This window comes from Corythoichthys intestinalis, chromosome 17 (genome assembly GCF_030265065.1).
Source record: "Corythoichthys intestinalis isolate RoL2023-P3 chromosome 17, ASM3026506v1, whole genome shotgun sequence".
Lineage (NCBI taxonomy): Eukaryota > Metazoa > Chordata > Actinopteri > Syngnathiformes > Syngnathidae > Corythoichthys > Corythoichthys intestinalis.
In genome coordinates, this window is record NC_080411.1 from 12,072,683 (window position 1) to 12,089,201 (window position 16,519).

General features: G+C 37.7%; 1 protein-coding gene across 1 annotated transcript in view; it reads right to left on the reverse strand.

Moving 5' to 3' along the window:
* Positions 1–9,808: 9,808 nt before the first annotated feature.
* Positions 9,809–16,519, reverse strand: part of tnfrsfa (tumor necrosis factor receptor superfamily, member a) — a 63,982-nt gene continuing 57,271 nt past the window's right edge. The window contains exon 10 of the mRNA XM_057818430.1: positions 9,809–13,546. Coding sequence (XP_057674413.1) covers positions 13,245–13,546 — 302 coding nt within the window. The 3' untranslated portion in view covers positions 9,809–13,244. The remainder of the gene's footprint in view (positions 13,547–16,519) is intronic.

Here is a 16,519-nt window from a genome sequence, read left to right on the forward strand (position 1 = left end):
GCAAAAGTATTCGGCCCCCTTGAATCTTGCAACCTTTCGCCACATTTCAGGCTTCAAACATAAAGATTTGAAATTTAATTTTTTTGTCAAGAATCAACAACAAGTGGGACACAATCGTGAAGTGGAACAACATTTACTGGATAATTTAAACTTTTTTAACAAATAAAAAACTGAAAAGTGGGGCGTGCAATATTATTCGGCCCCTTTACTTTCAGTGCAGCAAACTCACTCCAGAAGTTCAGTGAGGATCTCTGAATGATCCAATGTTGTCCTAAATGACCGATGATGATAAATAGAATCCACCTGTGTGTAATCAAGTCTCCGTATAAATGCACCTGCTCTGTGATAGTCTGAGGGTTCTGTTTAAAGTGCAGACAGCATTATGAAAACCAAGGAACACACCAGGCAGGTCCGAGTTACTGTTGTGGAGAAGTTTAAAGCCGGATTTGGATACAAAAAGATTTCCCAAGCTTTAAACATCTCAAGGAGCACTGTGCAAGCCATCATATTGAAATGGAAGGAGCATCAGACCACTGCAAATCTACCAAGACCCGGCCGTCCTTCCAAACTTTCTTCTCGAACAAGGAGAAAACTGATCAGAGATTCAGCCAAGAGGCCCATGATCACTCTGGATTAACTGCAGAGATCTACAGCTGAGGTGGGAGAGTCTGTCCATAGGACAACAATCAGTCGTACACTGCACAAATCTGGCCTTTATGGAAGAGTGGCAAGAAGAAAGCCATTTCTCAAAGATATCCATAAAAAGTCTCGTTTAAAGCTTGCCACAAGCCACCTGGGAGACACACCAAACATGTGGAAGAAGGTGCTCTGGTCAGATGAAACCAAAATTGAACTTTTTGGCCACAATGCAAAACGATATGTTTGGCGTAAAAGCAACACAGCTCATCACCCTGAACACACCATCCCCACTGTCAGACATGGTGGTGGCAGCATCATGGTTTGGGCCTGCTTTTCTTCAGCAGGGGACAGGGAAGATTAAAATTGACGGGAAGATGGATGCAGCCAAATACAGGAACATTCTGGAAGAAAACCTGTTGGTATCTGCACAAGACCTGAGACTGGGACGGAGATTTATCTTCCAACAGGACAATGATCCAAAACATAAGCCAAATCTACAATGGAATGGTTCAAAAATAAACGTATCCAGGTGTTAGAATGGCCAAGTCAAAGTCCAGACCTGAATCCAATCAAGAATCTGTGGAAAGAGCTGAAGACTGCTGTTCACAAACACTCTCCATCCAGCTCGAGCTGTTTTGCAAGGAAGAATGGGCAAGAATGTCAGTCTCTCGATGTGCAAAACTGATAGAAACATACCCCAAGCGACTTGCAGCTGTAATTGGAGCAAAAGGTGGCGCTACAAAGTATTAACGCAAAGGGGCCGAATAATATTGCACGCCCCACTTTTCAGTTTTGTATTTGTTAAAAAAGTTTAAATTATCCAATAAATTTTGTTCCACTTCACGATTGTGTCCCACTTGTTGTTGATTCTTGACAAAAAATTAAAATTTGATATCTTTATGTTTGAAGCCTGAAATGTGGCGAAAGGTTGCAAGGTTCAAGGGGGCCGAATACTTTTGCAAGGCACTGTATACCACCATGTAATCGCATTCTCTCAAATAGAAAAATCACGATGCTGGACTTAGGCTTACCACTCACTCTCCCGTTCATGAAGTGTCAAGCTGCCAATTGGCATCATGACGACATTTGCTGTGTCAAGTAAATCGTCCTCATCTGACGCCTCAGGTTTAAACATGAAGGAATTAATTGTAGATCATCTATCCTGGGAGCCTTTGCCATCGGTAGCGTCACGAAAGAGCGATCCTGAATGGTTACCTTTGGTGGAAATATCACTGATATAGTTGTTGCTGCTATGCTAGCTGTGGATACTCGTTTTCTGTTGCGTCGGGGTTCTACGTCACACTTCCGAGTTTGGGAAGGGACATTTAACGGAGTGCAAAAAAACTAAAAAAGACGCAAATTATCCTTGCAATTACGTGTTGATAATTAGAGATGTCCCGATCCGATATTTGGATCGGATCGGACGCCGATATGGGCAAAAAATGCGCATCGGTACCGGATCGGAACACGGGAAAAATTCCGATCCAGACTTCCGATCCAGTTTTTTTTTAAAAAATCCGGTCCGGGTTTTCCAGCGCACCGATTTACATAATCCATTCCAGTTTTTGCTTCGGTTTCCCTAAAATCCGGTCCGCATTTTACGGCACACCTTCAACACACAACATTTACATTATCGTCTCCCAATTTACCGAGAGACTTTATCGGTAAAAATGTCAGTTGTGTGGGATCATTGCACCTTAAAGGACGACAAAGACGAAGAGGCAGAGAGCAACATATGCCACAATAAAGTCAAGCGTAGTGGTAAAGCTGTAAGAAGTTTTAATGCAACTAACCTAATCAAGTATTTAGCGAAATACCACCACAAACAATATGAGGAGTATGTTAAGAAAACCCAAGACAAAAAGAAAGGTCCTACGCAACTAACAATGGCAGAAACTTTTGCTATGCGTGACAAACTGGCACTCGACAGTCCCAAAGCCCAGGGAATAACAAGAGTCATTGCCGAAGAATTCATTCTGGATGACGAGCCATTATCTCACGTGAATAAAGACGCACCATCCAACACGCGATTCGGCCGCTGAAGATTCGAGAACGATTCACAAACATCCAAATTCCGATTATTGAAATATGTCAAGTAAAGCGGAACTAATACACAGCGCGGTCTTCGGGATGCAATGAGAAACTGACCGCATTGCGTCCCGAAAGTAAACATAACTTGTCTTAGACCCGGGTAATGCCAATGCTCAACTCACGGCTTTAGCTCAACTCATGCCACTGGATAAAAAACACAAGAATACCTGACTTCTGCTGACAGTCGCAACAAACTACGTCAACGTCATTTTACTGGAGATAATAGATATCATATGTATAAAGAACCAGATGCTACACGACAGACTCGACGGCGTTAGCAACATTGAAGTATCGAAAACCAGATGCGTTAGTAAACAGCCGCCATCTTAAAGGAGAAGACTTCCCTAGTAGGCTGTTGTGAACCGTCCAAGCGAACCTCATTAACTTTTTATCTAAAATACTCGTAAATCGGCAAAATCTTGACTTGAATCTATCTTCAAAACAGTTTTAAAGCTTTCACATGTCGAAAGTAGACAGAAGGGAAATTATGGAATAACGGGAGCAATTTTAACAACTTTAACAGTTGATTCGCAAAATTAAATGAATTGAATGTAGTTTAAAGCTGCTGATACAGAATGGGGACTTGAGTATTTTATTTACTGTTTTAAAATGTTAACTTGATACTGAAATAGTCGTTTATTTAAACCTGAGAGGCTTTTTATGCAATTTTTGTAACTAATGCACGAAACATTAAAAGCATCTAATAGCTTGGGGGATTTGTGGGATTTTCCATTGAGGTTGTTGGTGTGTTTTGCTTTTTTAAGACAGTTTACAATATTATCTGCACGTTTTACTGACTGACTATGCCATTTCTGTTTGTTATTTGTAATGTTTTGTGTTTGTCACTGAATAAACAGGTCAGTTTCTTGTTACCAACCGTTGTGTGTTATTCAAACTCACCTAATTCAGCTGGCTAGTTGTTATCAAGGGTACTAAAACCTTTTTCAACATGAGTCTGACAACTAAGTAAGGAGGCTAAATAACTTTAAACTTTAACACACATGCTCTGATAGGTCGGTATCGGCCAGTATCGGTATCGGATCGGAAGTACAAAAACCTGGATCGGGACATCCCTATTGATAATGTCATGGTTGTTTTGACAAACTCGGCCAAAGTTTATATTCGTAAAATTACACCAAAATACGGAAAGCTCTTCAGTTGCCCTTTCATTCTCTTGAGATCTTTGACAGGCCAGGTAGGACACTTGCATTTTCTGACCCCCGAACTGACAAAGCTCTATTGTCTGCCTTCCATTCCAACTTTAGTTGGCTCCATAATGCGTTCCTCCGCCGACATCAAACACAAATTCCTAGAGCTAATGAGCAAAACAGCTTCTCCGTTTCCCAGAAACAAAGAATCACGAGGCTGTTCGTCATCTGACTTCTTCTCCGGTGGGAATGGGAGCAAAGTGACGCTGGAGATAATTTTTTTTTTGTCAGGCTTTTGGGTCGCCTAGACAATAACTGCCTGTGACCACAAAAACAGCAGGAGACACGCTCGTTAGGTTTTATGAAGCTTTGATAAATGATTAATTTGATCAGGGACAATTCTTGGAAATGGCAAGATTTGCTAAGAACATTACCTTCATAACAATAGGGGGGAAAAAAAGGTATTTTGACTTTGTGTACATTATGATGTAGCTTAGCTCACCAGGTACTGCAGTTGATATAGAGTAATACGGACTGACATGATATAATTTGTGGCATAATTTGAAGTCACATATATTATCCTCTATATTGTTTAATACATCAGCCAAACTGATAATGGGCAACATTTTTTAGTACCCTTTCCAACAAAGGTACATCATATCGTATTAGGTCCCTTTGACTGGCCAGGTACTATTTCTTGTACGTTTGGGCTAAATGGGAACTATTTACTAAATCCTTCAACTACTTACATATATGGCGGAAAACAATCAGGTGACTTGAAGTTCCGCTCTGAGACCCCCAATTTGGCCAAATATCAAAATTGTCCTACTGTGGGACAAATAAGTATTTAGTCAACCACCAACTGTGCAAGTTCTCCTCCTTGAAAAGATTAGAGAGGTCTGTAATTGTCAACATGGGTAAACCTCAAGCATAAGAGACAGAATGTGAAAAAACAAACAGAAAATCAAATTGTTTGATTTTTAAAGAATTTATTTCCAAATTAGAGTGGAAAATAAGTATTTGGTCACCTACAAACAAGCAAGATTTCTGGCTGTCAAAGAGGTCTAACTTCTTCTAACGAGGTCTAACGAGGCTCCACTATTAATGGCACCTGTTTGAACTCATTATCGGTATAAAAGACACCTGTCCACAATCTCAGTCAGTCACACTCCAAACTCCACTATGGCCAAGACCAAAGAGCCGTCGAAGGACACCAAAGACAAAATTGTAGACCTGCACCAGGCTGGGAAGACTGAATCTGCAATAGGTAAAACGCTTGGTGTAAAGAAATCAACTGTGGGAGCAATTATTAGAAAATGGAAGACATAAAAGAACACTGATAATCTCCCTCGATCTGGGGCTCCATGCAAGATCTCACCCCGTGGCGTCAAAATGATAACAAGAATAGTGAGCAAAAATCCCAGAACCACACGGGGGGAGCTAGTGAATGACCCACAGAGAGCTGGGACCACAGTAACAAAGGTTACTATCAGTAACACAATGCGCCACCATGGGCTCAAATCCTGCACTGCCAGACGTGTCCCCCTGCTGAAGAAAGTACACGTCCAGGCCCGTCTGCGGTTCGCGAGAGAGCATTTGGATGATCCAGAAGAGGACTGGGAGAATTTGTTATGGTCAGATGAAACCAAAATAGAACTTTTTGCTAGAAAAACAGGTTCTCGTGTTTGAAGGAGAAAGAATACTGAATTGCATCCGAAGAACACCATAACCACTGTGAAGCATGGGAGTGGAAACATCATGCTTTGGGGCTGTTTTTCTGCAAAGGGACCAGGACAACTGATCTGTGTAAAGCAGGGGTGTCCAAACTTTTTGCAAAGGGGGCCAGATTTGGTGTGGTAAGAATGTGGGGGGCCGACCTTAGCTGACATCCTTTACGTAGAACAATATATTTAATCAAATTTTAGCAAGCCATTCTGTGTGTCACATTTGCTTTATTATTTTTTTTAAATTAATAATTTCAACAATCTCGCAACTAGCCTTTGTGGCATTCTCTTTCGACTCTCGGGCTCTTGTGAAATACTGCAGCTGTAAAATTAAACTAGTTTCAAGTTGCTTGAATTTCTTGCTACGTATCTTCTCTGTAATCTTGTCGTACATGTCAGCGTGTCTTGTTTGGTAATATCCCCTCTCATTGAACTCTTTAAAAACAGCGACAGTCTCTTTGTGAATGAGGCAGACACAGTTGATGTGTATTTTAGTGAAGAAATATTCCAATTTCCACCTATCCTTGAAGCGTTGGCAGTCAACTTTCTTTTTGTTGTTGTTGTTGATTGTTGTTAATTGGGAATAAAGGGTCACCCGGGGTAATGTTGCTTAGCGTGCTGCTACCTTTTAGTGGGTAAATGAGGAGCAGCATTTAGTGTGTAAGCTACTTCATATGCTGGTAGCAGTACTGCTGACCAATTTATTAAGCCTGTGTGCGGGCCAGACGTGGGCTGGGTCTTTCAGCATGACAATGATCCCAAAAACACAGCCAGGGCAACAAAGGAGTGGCTTCGTAAGAAGCATTTCAAGGTCCTGGAGTGGCCTAGCCAGTCTCCAGATCTTAACCCCATAGAAAATCTGTGGAGGGAGTTGAAAGTCCGTGTTGCCCAACGACAGCCCCAAAACATCACTGCTCTAGATGAAATCTGCATGGAGGAAAGGGCCAAAATACCAGCAACAGTGTGTGAAAAGCTTGTGAAGAGTTACAGAAAACGTTTGGCCTCCGTTATTGCCAACAAAGGGTACATAACAAAGTATTGAGATGAACTTTTGGTATTGACCAAATACTTATTTTCCACCATGATTTGCAAATAAATGCTTTAAAAATCAAACAATGTGATTTTCTGGGTTTTTTTTCCACATTCTGTCTCTCATGGTTGAGGTTTACCCATGTTGACAATTACAGGCCTCTCTAATATGTTCAAATGGGAGAACTTGCACAATTAGTGGTTGAATAAATACTTATTTGCCCCACTGTACGTCATAACTATCGATTAATTGTATTTTTTTGTTACTGTCGCATTTCCCCCAATATGTTAGATGATAAAAAAACATTCCAAACAAAGAAAAATTGGGAAAAAAAAAAAGAAAAAAAAAAAAAGGAAAAAAAAAACATTTAAAAGGGTAAATATATGAAAAAGCAAATCTCGACCAGTCCTTGATGTCTGCGATTTCTGCATCGCGACCCTTGTTATATTACCATGTTTCACCCCTAAAATCCCCCCAAAATCCGGCTGTGGCCCTTCACATCTGTGTCTTGACACTCGGTGATACATGCTACATGGAGTTTTTGGATCGAAATGAGTTAAATACACGATAATATCTCGTAAAAATCATGGCGTCTTTAATTCTGCTCTCGCAGTTAGGGTTTTGCTGTTTAAAAAAAACTTTTTTTTACCCTCCTGTTCAAAAATGTTCTTCCCTCCGAAAAGAGATTTTAAGCTTTCCAATAATGTGTCACACATGCATATAGGACAATTTTGAAATTTGGTCAAGTCACCTGAGTGTTTTCCGCCATATATATATGTATATGGCAATATGTATATGGCGATATGTATATGGCGAAATGTGATGGTTCACTTGCTTATTTTTTCCCCCTTCTGTCATTGTTTGCATACTATCCTCATTAAAATCTGAAAACCTATAAATGTTTGAGTGGTTTTAGTTAAAGCAGACACTTTTTTTCATCTGTGTGATTTTGACAAAGATCAGATCACATTTGATTGTGATTTCATGCTGAAATGTGAGAAATTCCAAAGGGTTCATACCACTGTACAGATACAGATTGCTTTCATAGTCTTTGACACACAGCACATGAAAACGAAATTACGTTTGATGACTGCGCATCGGGCCGCTATTTCTTGTAAGTTTTGCTCACTGGGTACTATTTACCAATCCTCTAACTACTTTTTATTAATACAGTTCTTCAGCCGAAGTGATACTGGGAACCATTTTTTGTACCCTGGCCCGAAAAGGAATATTATCAAGTAATTTGACTGTCCAGGTACTATTTCTTGTAAGTTCTGCTAGCTAGGTACTATTTACTAATTCTCTAACTACTTTTTATTAATACAGTACTTCAGCCAAACTGATACTTGGAACAATTTGAAAAGGTACATTATCAAGTACCTTGACGGGTTGGGTACTATTTTTTTGTAAATTTTGCTAATTGGGTACCATTTACTAATAATATTGGCTGAAAAGCATAGGCGGAGTTTGAATTTTGTGCAGGGGGGTTGCACAACATGTTGATGACCCCGAAACGCAGTGTCAGCAATAAAATTAACTTACAAGAACATTTATAATAAGTTTTCAATGAGCGTTTTTTCCCCCCTATCATTCTTGAGGGGAATTCTAAATCAGGCTGCTTAGGCTATTCTTTTCGCCAAGATCGTCATCCATTGAATATGGTACGCCCGCCGGTGTCGTGCCAATGTAGTTACCCCGGTCAAAAATTGAATCCCCTGGGCGGAGCCATATGGAGGTAGATTTGTGTCTTTATTATCCAATCAAAAACAAGTCACTTCAATTAAAAAAAAAAAAGTTGCTTGAATCAAAAAATATATTTTTAACCCCCCCAAAAAAGTCACTTCAATCAAAACAAAATGTGTTTGAATGCAAAAATATATCAAACTCCAAAAACACAAAAAATGCATGTAAAAGCTATTTTTCTTTGATTTAAAAAAAAAAAGTAATTAATTAATTAATTAATTTTTTTGATTGAAGTCAAGTTTTTTTTTTTTTTTGATGGAAGTAATGTTGATTTGTGTTTGGGCCACATTTTGAGTAGGACATTTTTGTCTTTATTATTCAAACAAAAAAAAAACAAAAAAAGAATTGCTTCAAAAACATTTTTTTCCAAAAAGAAAATTCACTTCAATCAAAAAAATAAAAAAATTCAATCATGGAAAAGTTTTTGAATGCGAAAAAAATATTTGAGATTGAAAAAATTGCAATTGAACACTTAATTTTTTATTGCAAAAGTTTTCTTTGATTGAAGCAATCCTTTTTGCGACATTTGTGTCTAAAATCATTTAATCCCCCCAAAAAGTTGCTTCAATCAAAAAAAAAAAAAAAAAATTCAAAGAAAAAAATCATTTGAAGAATAAAATTGCCCTCCTAGTTTTTTTATGTTGAAAATTATATGACCGTCTAAGTTGCTAGTCACATGATCTGTTCGAAAAATAATTTTGACCCTTTATAAAAACATTTTTTTTTTGCTCATTTCATTCATTTTTGTTGGTTTTATTGCTTTACAACTTATATATATAGGAAAGTCAATTATGTGCAATGACACTTTTCGGCCACCAGGGGGGGCCTGGACCCCGTAAAATCTGCTTATGCTGAAAAGGTAAATTAACCCTTTCAGAGAAAATTTTAAATATTAGCAATTATTATTTTTAAATATTAATCATTATAGTATTATGCATATATATTTTAAATAATATCAAAAAAAGTTCATAAAGGATTACACACTAGTTACAGCCCTTGCTAACACTCTCTTTTTTTCCCCCCTCATTGCATCCACTTGATGGTGCTTGACGTCTAATTCATTTCAACTGGGAAGACTGGCTGAATTCATCAGCGCCATTGACGGCGCTAGACGTCCAATCCATTTTGACTGGGAGGGGGTGAATAAATAAAATCGCATAACAATATAATCACGAGAAAATAGTCCTTAAAATAAAAAAAATCATAAAATAATAATTAAACATATACATTTTAAAGTATATATTTACTGTAACTCATCGACTGTCACTGACAACAACAGAATTACAATTCATTTAAACTGGGAGGACCGGCTCATGTTTCAGTGAAAGTGACGTCTAGCGCTGTCAATGGCAGCCAATGAGTTAAACGAGCGCCATGTAACAGTTAAAAAATATTACTCCGTAATATCAAATGCAGTACAAAAAAAATCAAAATCCAAACAAAATACAACTGTTTATTTTCAGAACAGAATTGAAAACAACTCAAATACTCCAAAAAGTGACTCTGTACAAAATATTCCAAATGTACATTAAAAACATCCTTTTCATAAATTACATCTCAACTACGTGTTTCTTAGACCGGACGCGGACGTCGATGGACCTCTCTCCTACAAATCTATAAAGTGATACAACTATTGACAAACAGAATGTCAGGTGACCGAGCCTTGAAATTGATGCAGGATGAATTGTCTCTTGTCAACCACTGGATGGCAGCGCCAGCACTGAGCATCACAATACAGTAGGACACATGCACACACAAAAACGCACATGAACAACATCACAAACAAAAATGAGCGGGCCGAAAAAATTGAGCTTCAATATATTTAATTAAAAAAAAAAAAAAGTTTCCTTCATTAATGCTAAGCGGGACAAAAAGGTTCCGTACCTGCCGCCCAAGTCACCGCTGTGATTTTTTTCATTGGCCGTGATTTCTGCCTGTTATCAATTTGGAGAAAATTTATGCATTTATGCCAGCATCCGCAAGCCTGAGTTATCTATAGAAGAGGATTAAGGCCGGTGAAGAAAAACAGTTGGTCAGAATTCTCACTTTAAATTCAGAATCTGACTTTAAAAATCTGACTTATGACAAGAATAATTGTGCTTTTTACCCTTTTTTCTTTTAACTTTCTGTGAAAAAAGTCAGAATCATCAAGTCAGAATACTACAAGACGCCTATATATTACGAAAAAAAAAAAAAAAAAATCTACAAATAAAATGATTTTTTAAAAAAATTTCAGAACAAAATTGAAAGCAATTGAAATAATCCAAATGTATTTATTTTTCTAACAAATGTCAGAATTCTGACTTCGGTGTGAGAATTCTGAGAATAAATTTAGGATTCTGAGAATCTCATAATACTCACTTAAAGATCGCAGAATTCTCATAATCTCATAATCCTCACTTAAAGGAATCTAAGAATAAAGTCAAATTCCGACTTTCTCATTATAAAGTCAGAAGTCTGACTTTAATTGTAACTTTAACGTGAAAATTCCGACTTTCTCAGAATTCTCACTTTCACAGATTTCTGTTAAGTGAGAATTCTAGCTCATAATTTTGATTTACTAAGAATAAAGTCTGAATTCTTACATAAAAGTTTGAATAATTTACGAAAAAAATTTAAATACAAACAAAATACACTTGTTTATTTTCAGAAGAGAATTAGAAACAATTTAAATAATCAACATTTATTTTTATTATCAGGAAGTCAGAATTCTGACTCCGAAGTGAGACTTCTTAGGACAAAGTCAGGATCCTGAGAATGAAGACCAAATTCTGACAAAAAAAAGTCAGAATTCTCACTTAAAAGAAATGGATAACGTGTGAATTCTGACTTCCTGATAATAAAATCAGGATTCTGACTTTAAACCCAGATTTCTGAGAATAAGCCCAGATTTCTGAGAATAAACCCAGAGTTCTGAATATAAACCTAGAATTCTGACAAAGGTCAGAAATATGACTTTAAAATCTTTTAGCATTTTTTCACAAGAATTCTCATTTTAAAGTCAGGATTCTGAGAAAAGAACCAGGATTATGAGAATAAATCTGGAAGTCCAAAAATAAACCCAGATTTCCCACTTTAAATTCAGAATTTTTGACTTTCTAATAGAAAAGTCAGAATTTTCACTTGAAAGAAATTTGGGGAAAAAAAGTGAGAATTCTGACTTCAAAGTGAGCATCCTGAGAATAAACCCAGAGTCCTGAAGATAAACCTAGAATTCTGACAAACCCAGAAATCAGACTTTAAAGTCAAATTTCTCACTTTAAAATCAGGATTCTGAGAATAAACCCAGGATTTTGAGAATAAACCCAGAAGCCTGAAAACAAACCCAGATTGCTCACTTTAAAGAAATGCAAAAAAGAAGCGAGATTTCTGAAAATAAACCCAGGATTCTGAGAATAATTTCTCATTTTGATGTCAGATTTACCACTTTAGAGAAACCTGAGAATAATGTCAGATTTGAATTCCGACTGTTAAAATGAGAATTCTAAGCAGAATTCTAAGAATAAAATCAAAATTCTCACCTTTAAAAGTGAGAATCCCTGCCAACCGTTTTTTTTTCTTCTTCTTTTTCTTCACTGGCCTTTCATAGTCATCCACATTTATAACTACAATTAAAAAGAAACAAGCTCTTTATGCCAACCTCAGGATTGAAATGTAACAATAGTGTTCCGACGCTAGGTTAGAAAATAAATAGGAAAATAAATAAAAAGGTAGCATGAGAGCAGAAACTGACGTCGCCGCCCAAAGTCGTAAATTTTAGTCAATTGTTTGCACACAAATTTATTTGTGGACAGACTTCATGTTAGTGTTTAAAAAAAAAAAAAAAAAAAAAATCTGAATCGTTTATTTTAGGATTGAGGTTTTCCAATTTGTTCTTGTTGGAAAAAAAAAGAATTAAAAGCACCTAAATTAATAGTACAATAATTGTGTTTTTTTCAATTGATGAAAATATATTGCATGCTTTTCAGTAGAAGTTGCCACTTTACCAGATTCAAATTGTTATCTACAAATCGCAATTTTGGGATGAAAGTCTTTCAGCTCAAGTACATGAATAATTCCCGCCCCCCCAAATTTTATTAGAACACTTGTTTTCTGTGAAAAAGTTATCATCTTTAAAGACTAACCCTAATTTCTTAAGAAAAATAAGAAATTTATAACATTTCTATGTTATAGAAAAAGTCAATTTTCCGACAAGATAAAAAAATGTTTGCGTGTCATACAAAAACTTACCGTATTTTTCGGACTATAAGTTGCATGTTCCCCCCCCCCCCTCAATAGTTTTCATTGCGCATTTTTTTGCTGGAGTGACTTGGACACCGAAAAAACGGTATTTGAGAATAAAATCTTTTTTAAAAAAATCCTAACCGTAGTCACGCCTTTTGTCGAAAATCCATCATTTTTCACGTAAAAATTGTAAGTAAAGAATTTTTTCTGGGGTGAAAACATTCACAATAATGATAGAATAGCCTTCAATTCTTAAGTCATTTTAGAACGGACTTGCATGACACAAAAATCAATTAAAGTAGCGACTACTTGCCAGCAGAGGGTGTCAAAGACTTTCTATCACCGCCCTCAAATTTAACAAATAGCACGACGACGACAACAACAACAAAAATTCTTCTTGACGAACAAACAGCTAGCGTGACGACATCGTCCCAGTGGCGACGTCGCTTGCGCCCGACCAGTGTATGTGCTCGCCAGCGGGTGGCGCCAAATACGCGCAGAGTCCATTCTTCCGTTTCCTTCGAGCAGCTCGACTTAACCGTTTTTGTTAAAATAAAAAAAAGACAAAAATCGTCGCTTACGTGTCTTGGAAAGAAAAAACTACTGGCTCTCGATACGAGGAGGTAAGTTGGACGAAGTCGTCCATCAGGCGGCGCGCTCGTGCTTGTAGTAGCCTCGTTTGAGCGCCTCGGAGGCGATGATCTCGGCCGAGCGGCGCTGGTCCAGTTCAAGCAGCGCTTGCAGCAGGTGATTGATGTCGGCCTTCAGGCCCTGCCGCTGCATCCAGTTTTTGAGCAGCTCGTAGACTTTGTCGCCGGCCGCGCCGCTCTCCGCCAGCCGGATGTGGTTGTCGCTCACGCCGATCAGCCGGAAGAACTTGTTGTGGATCCGCACATCCAGATACTTGTCGAACAGGTCGAAGCTTTTCTTCAGCGACTTCTCGGACTCTACGGCAGACACAGAATTGTTATGAATAGGAGTGGGAAACCTTTGGGTAGCTAACGATAGGATACGATTTGCGATGCTAGGTTCACGATAACAATGAGCTTATACCTCCCTGAAGTTGGCCCCCGATCAGACACAAATTTATATAAAAATGATGTCAATTGTTCGTGCTGCTATCGTTTTTAAGATATTTACCGTAATTTTCGCACTATGAGGCGCACCTGACTATAAGCCGCCACCCACCAAATTTGGCACAAAAATGGCATTCGTCCATTAATAAGCCCCACTGGACAATAAGCCGCAGCTGTCCTCACTGTATTTTGGGATAATTACACCAAAAGATATTAATGGGTAACACTTTATTTGACAGTGGCATCATACGACTGTCATAAGACATAACGAACCACCATGAAGCTTTGAACCAATTGTCTGCAAAGCTTCATTGCTTCAAGAAGATAGGCCTGTCGCGATAACAAATTTTAGTGTGCGATAATTTATGTCATAAATTATTGTGATATGCCCATTTAAAAAAAAAAAAAAAAATCCAATTTACAATAACACAGTGAGAATACAGTATATATTAATAGTAGGGCTGTCAAAATTATCGCGTTAACGGGCGGTAATTAATTTTTTAAATGAATCACATTAAAATATTTGACGCTCAAACAGATTAAAATGACAGCACAGTCAAATGTGTACTTGTTGTGTTTTTCGGAGTTTTGGCGCCCTCTGCTGGCGCTTGGGTGCGACTGATTTTATAGGCTTCAGCACCCATGAGCATTGTGTAAGTAATTACTGACATCAACAATGGCGGGCTACTAGTTTATTTTTTGATTGAAAATTTTACAAATTTTATTAAAACGAAAACATGAAGAGGGGTTTTAATATAAAATTTCTATAACTTGTACTAACATTTATCATTTAAGAACTACAAGTCTTTCTATCCAGGGATCGCTTTAACAGAATGTTAATAATGGTAATGCCATCTTGTTGATTTATTGTTATAATAAAGAAATACAGTACTTATAAGCCGTATGTTGAATGTATATATCCATCTTGCGTCTTATCTTTCCATTCCAACAATAATTTACAGAAAAATATGGCATATTTTTCAGATGGTTTGAATTGCGATTAATTGCGATTAATTACGATTAATTAATTTTTAAGGCGTAATTAACTCGATTAAAAATGTTAATCGTTTGATACCCCTAATTAATAGATCAAGTACACCCATTTAAACGCGATAAATGTTTACTTTTAAATTAAAAAATACTGTTTAAGAAATCACAACTAAAAACAATAGACCATGCCTCTTAAGTAAAAGACAACAATATTAATTCCGCACAGAAACACAGAATAAATAAAATGTGTTTTTCAAGAAAAAAAATAAGATTGCACTTAATAACTTAAGCATTTAGGTAAATGAATATTTTTCCCCTCGTAGCTTCTGCTATGGTGTTCCATAGGGATGCAAATATACAGTTAAGTCACGGTTCGGTACGATTTTCGATACGGGGGACACAATTTTTGATTCGATTAAATACATTTAATGCTCTGAAAAAAAAAAAAAAATTGTATTTTTTTGTTCAGTTTTCTTTTTTATTTGCAAACGTGCAAAAATTAAATTGCCATCATATAAACATAATATTTATGTGCTTACTTCTTACTGATCTGAAGAAATTTTGTATAAACGTGCTGAGAACAATCTCTGTTCGTAAAGTGAGGCGGAGCACACTGTTTGCTAATTGCTACAGCTCTCTTAGCAGCTAGGTTTACTACATGAGCAAAACATCCTATTTGTGGTCCGAATCCATATGTGTCACGTACTGAATTAACAATATTAGCAGCATTATCTATGGTCACCTGTATGGATTGATTTGGCCTGCTTAACTTCCATTCAGTCATGGCGGTTTATAATTCATCGATGTAGTATATGGACTACGTGTCCCGTAATCACTCTTGGCTCACGTAGCCAATGGCATGGGACGTGGCACATCTAGTTTGCTATTTCATGATATCTACTGTGTGCACGCATTAAAAAAGTTAGCAATCGCCACAGAAGTCACGTCTACTCATTACTGCCCAACACCAGCATATGACAATCGACTTTAATAAACAGGAAGAGTTTGAAGCACAACGCTCTTAATTTGCCACTCAATGTTCATCATGTCCATTCAGCTGTCCGTTGTCAAAGCGAGGTTGTTCGTAGCAGCCAAGTCTGTAACAATCAATTGCACGCAACAGTTATATGATTATCTGTTGCATCATAAATCACTTTGTGACTTTCCACCTCCAAGATGAAACGTTCTTCATCCATGTTTGCTAGTGTGTTTAAACCGTTAATAAGACACTGGGCTGTTGACTCCAGGCCTGGATCTGCCCATTTTGACGGATGCGTCCCCAGCAAAAATAGAAAATCACCTAAACCATTCGGCGGGCTCCGGCATGCCAGAGATGGTCTGGAGCACTGACGCGGCCGGTATCGGTTGAACAATAGGATATAATGGGAACGGTGTGGCTCCGGCTCTATTTTTTGCCGGACCTGGAACGAAGATGCATTTTGCGTAGTTGATAACGAGGAATCGGAACTTTTAACAGCACGTCTGCCGCACGCGTGCACGATAAATTGCAGCGGAAAAATTACCGCCTTCATTTTTAATTATCGTGCGATAAATGGAATTATTGCATATTGTGACAGGCTTACAAGAAGCTTCATTTGGCCATCACCGCTCCCTTGAGGCAGACAGTCAACCTCTGCTGCCACCTGCTGTCAACACTGTTGTTGTCCAACATGCCTCCTAGCATGCATTGCAGCGCTACAGATGTAAATAACAATCAAAATTCATGTTCTGTGCCAAGTATTTATTCAGTAACTGTTCCAGTTGTTTCATTAATTGCTAGTTATAGTATTTGGTAACACTTTATTTGACAGTGGCGCCCTAAGACTGTCATTAGACAATCATAATTTTGACATA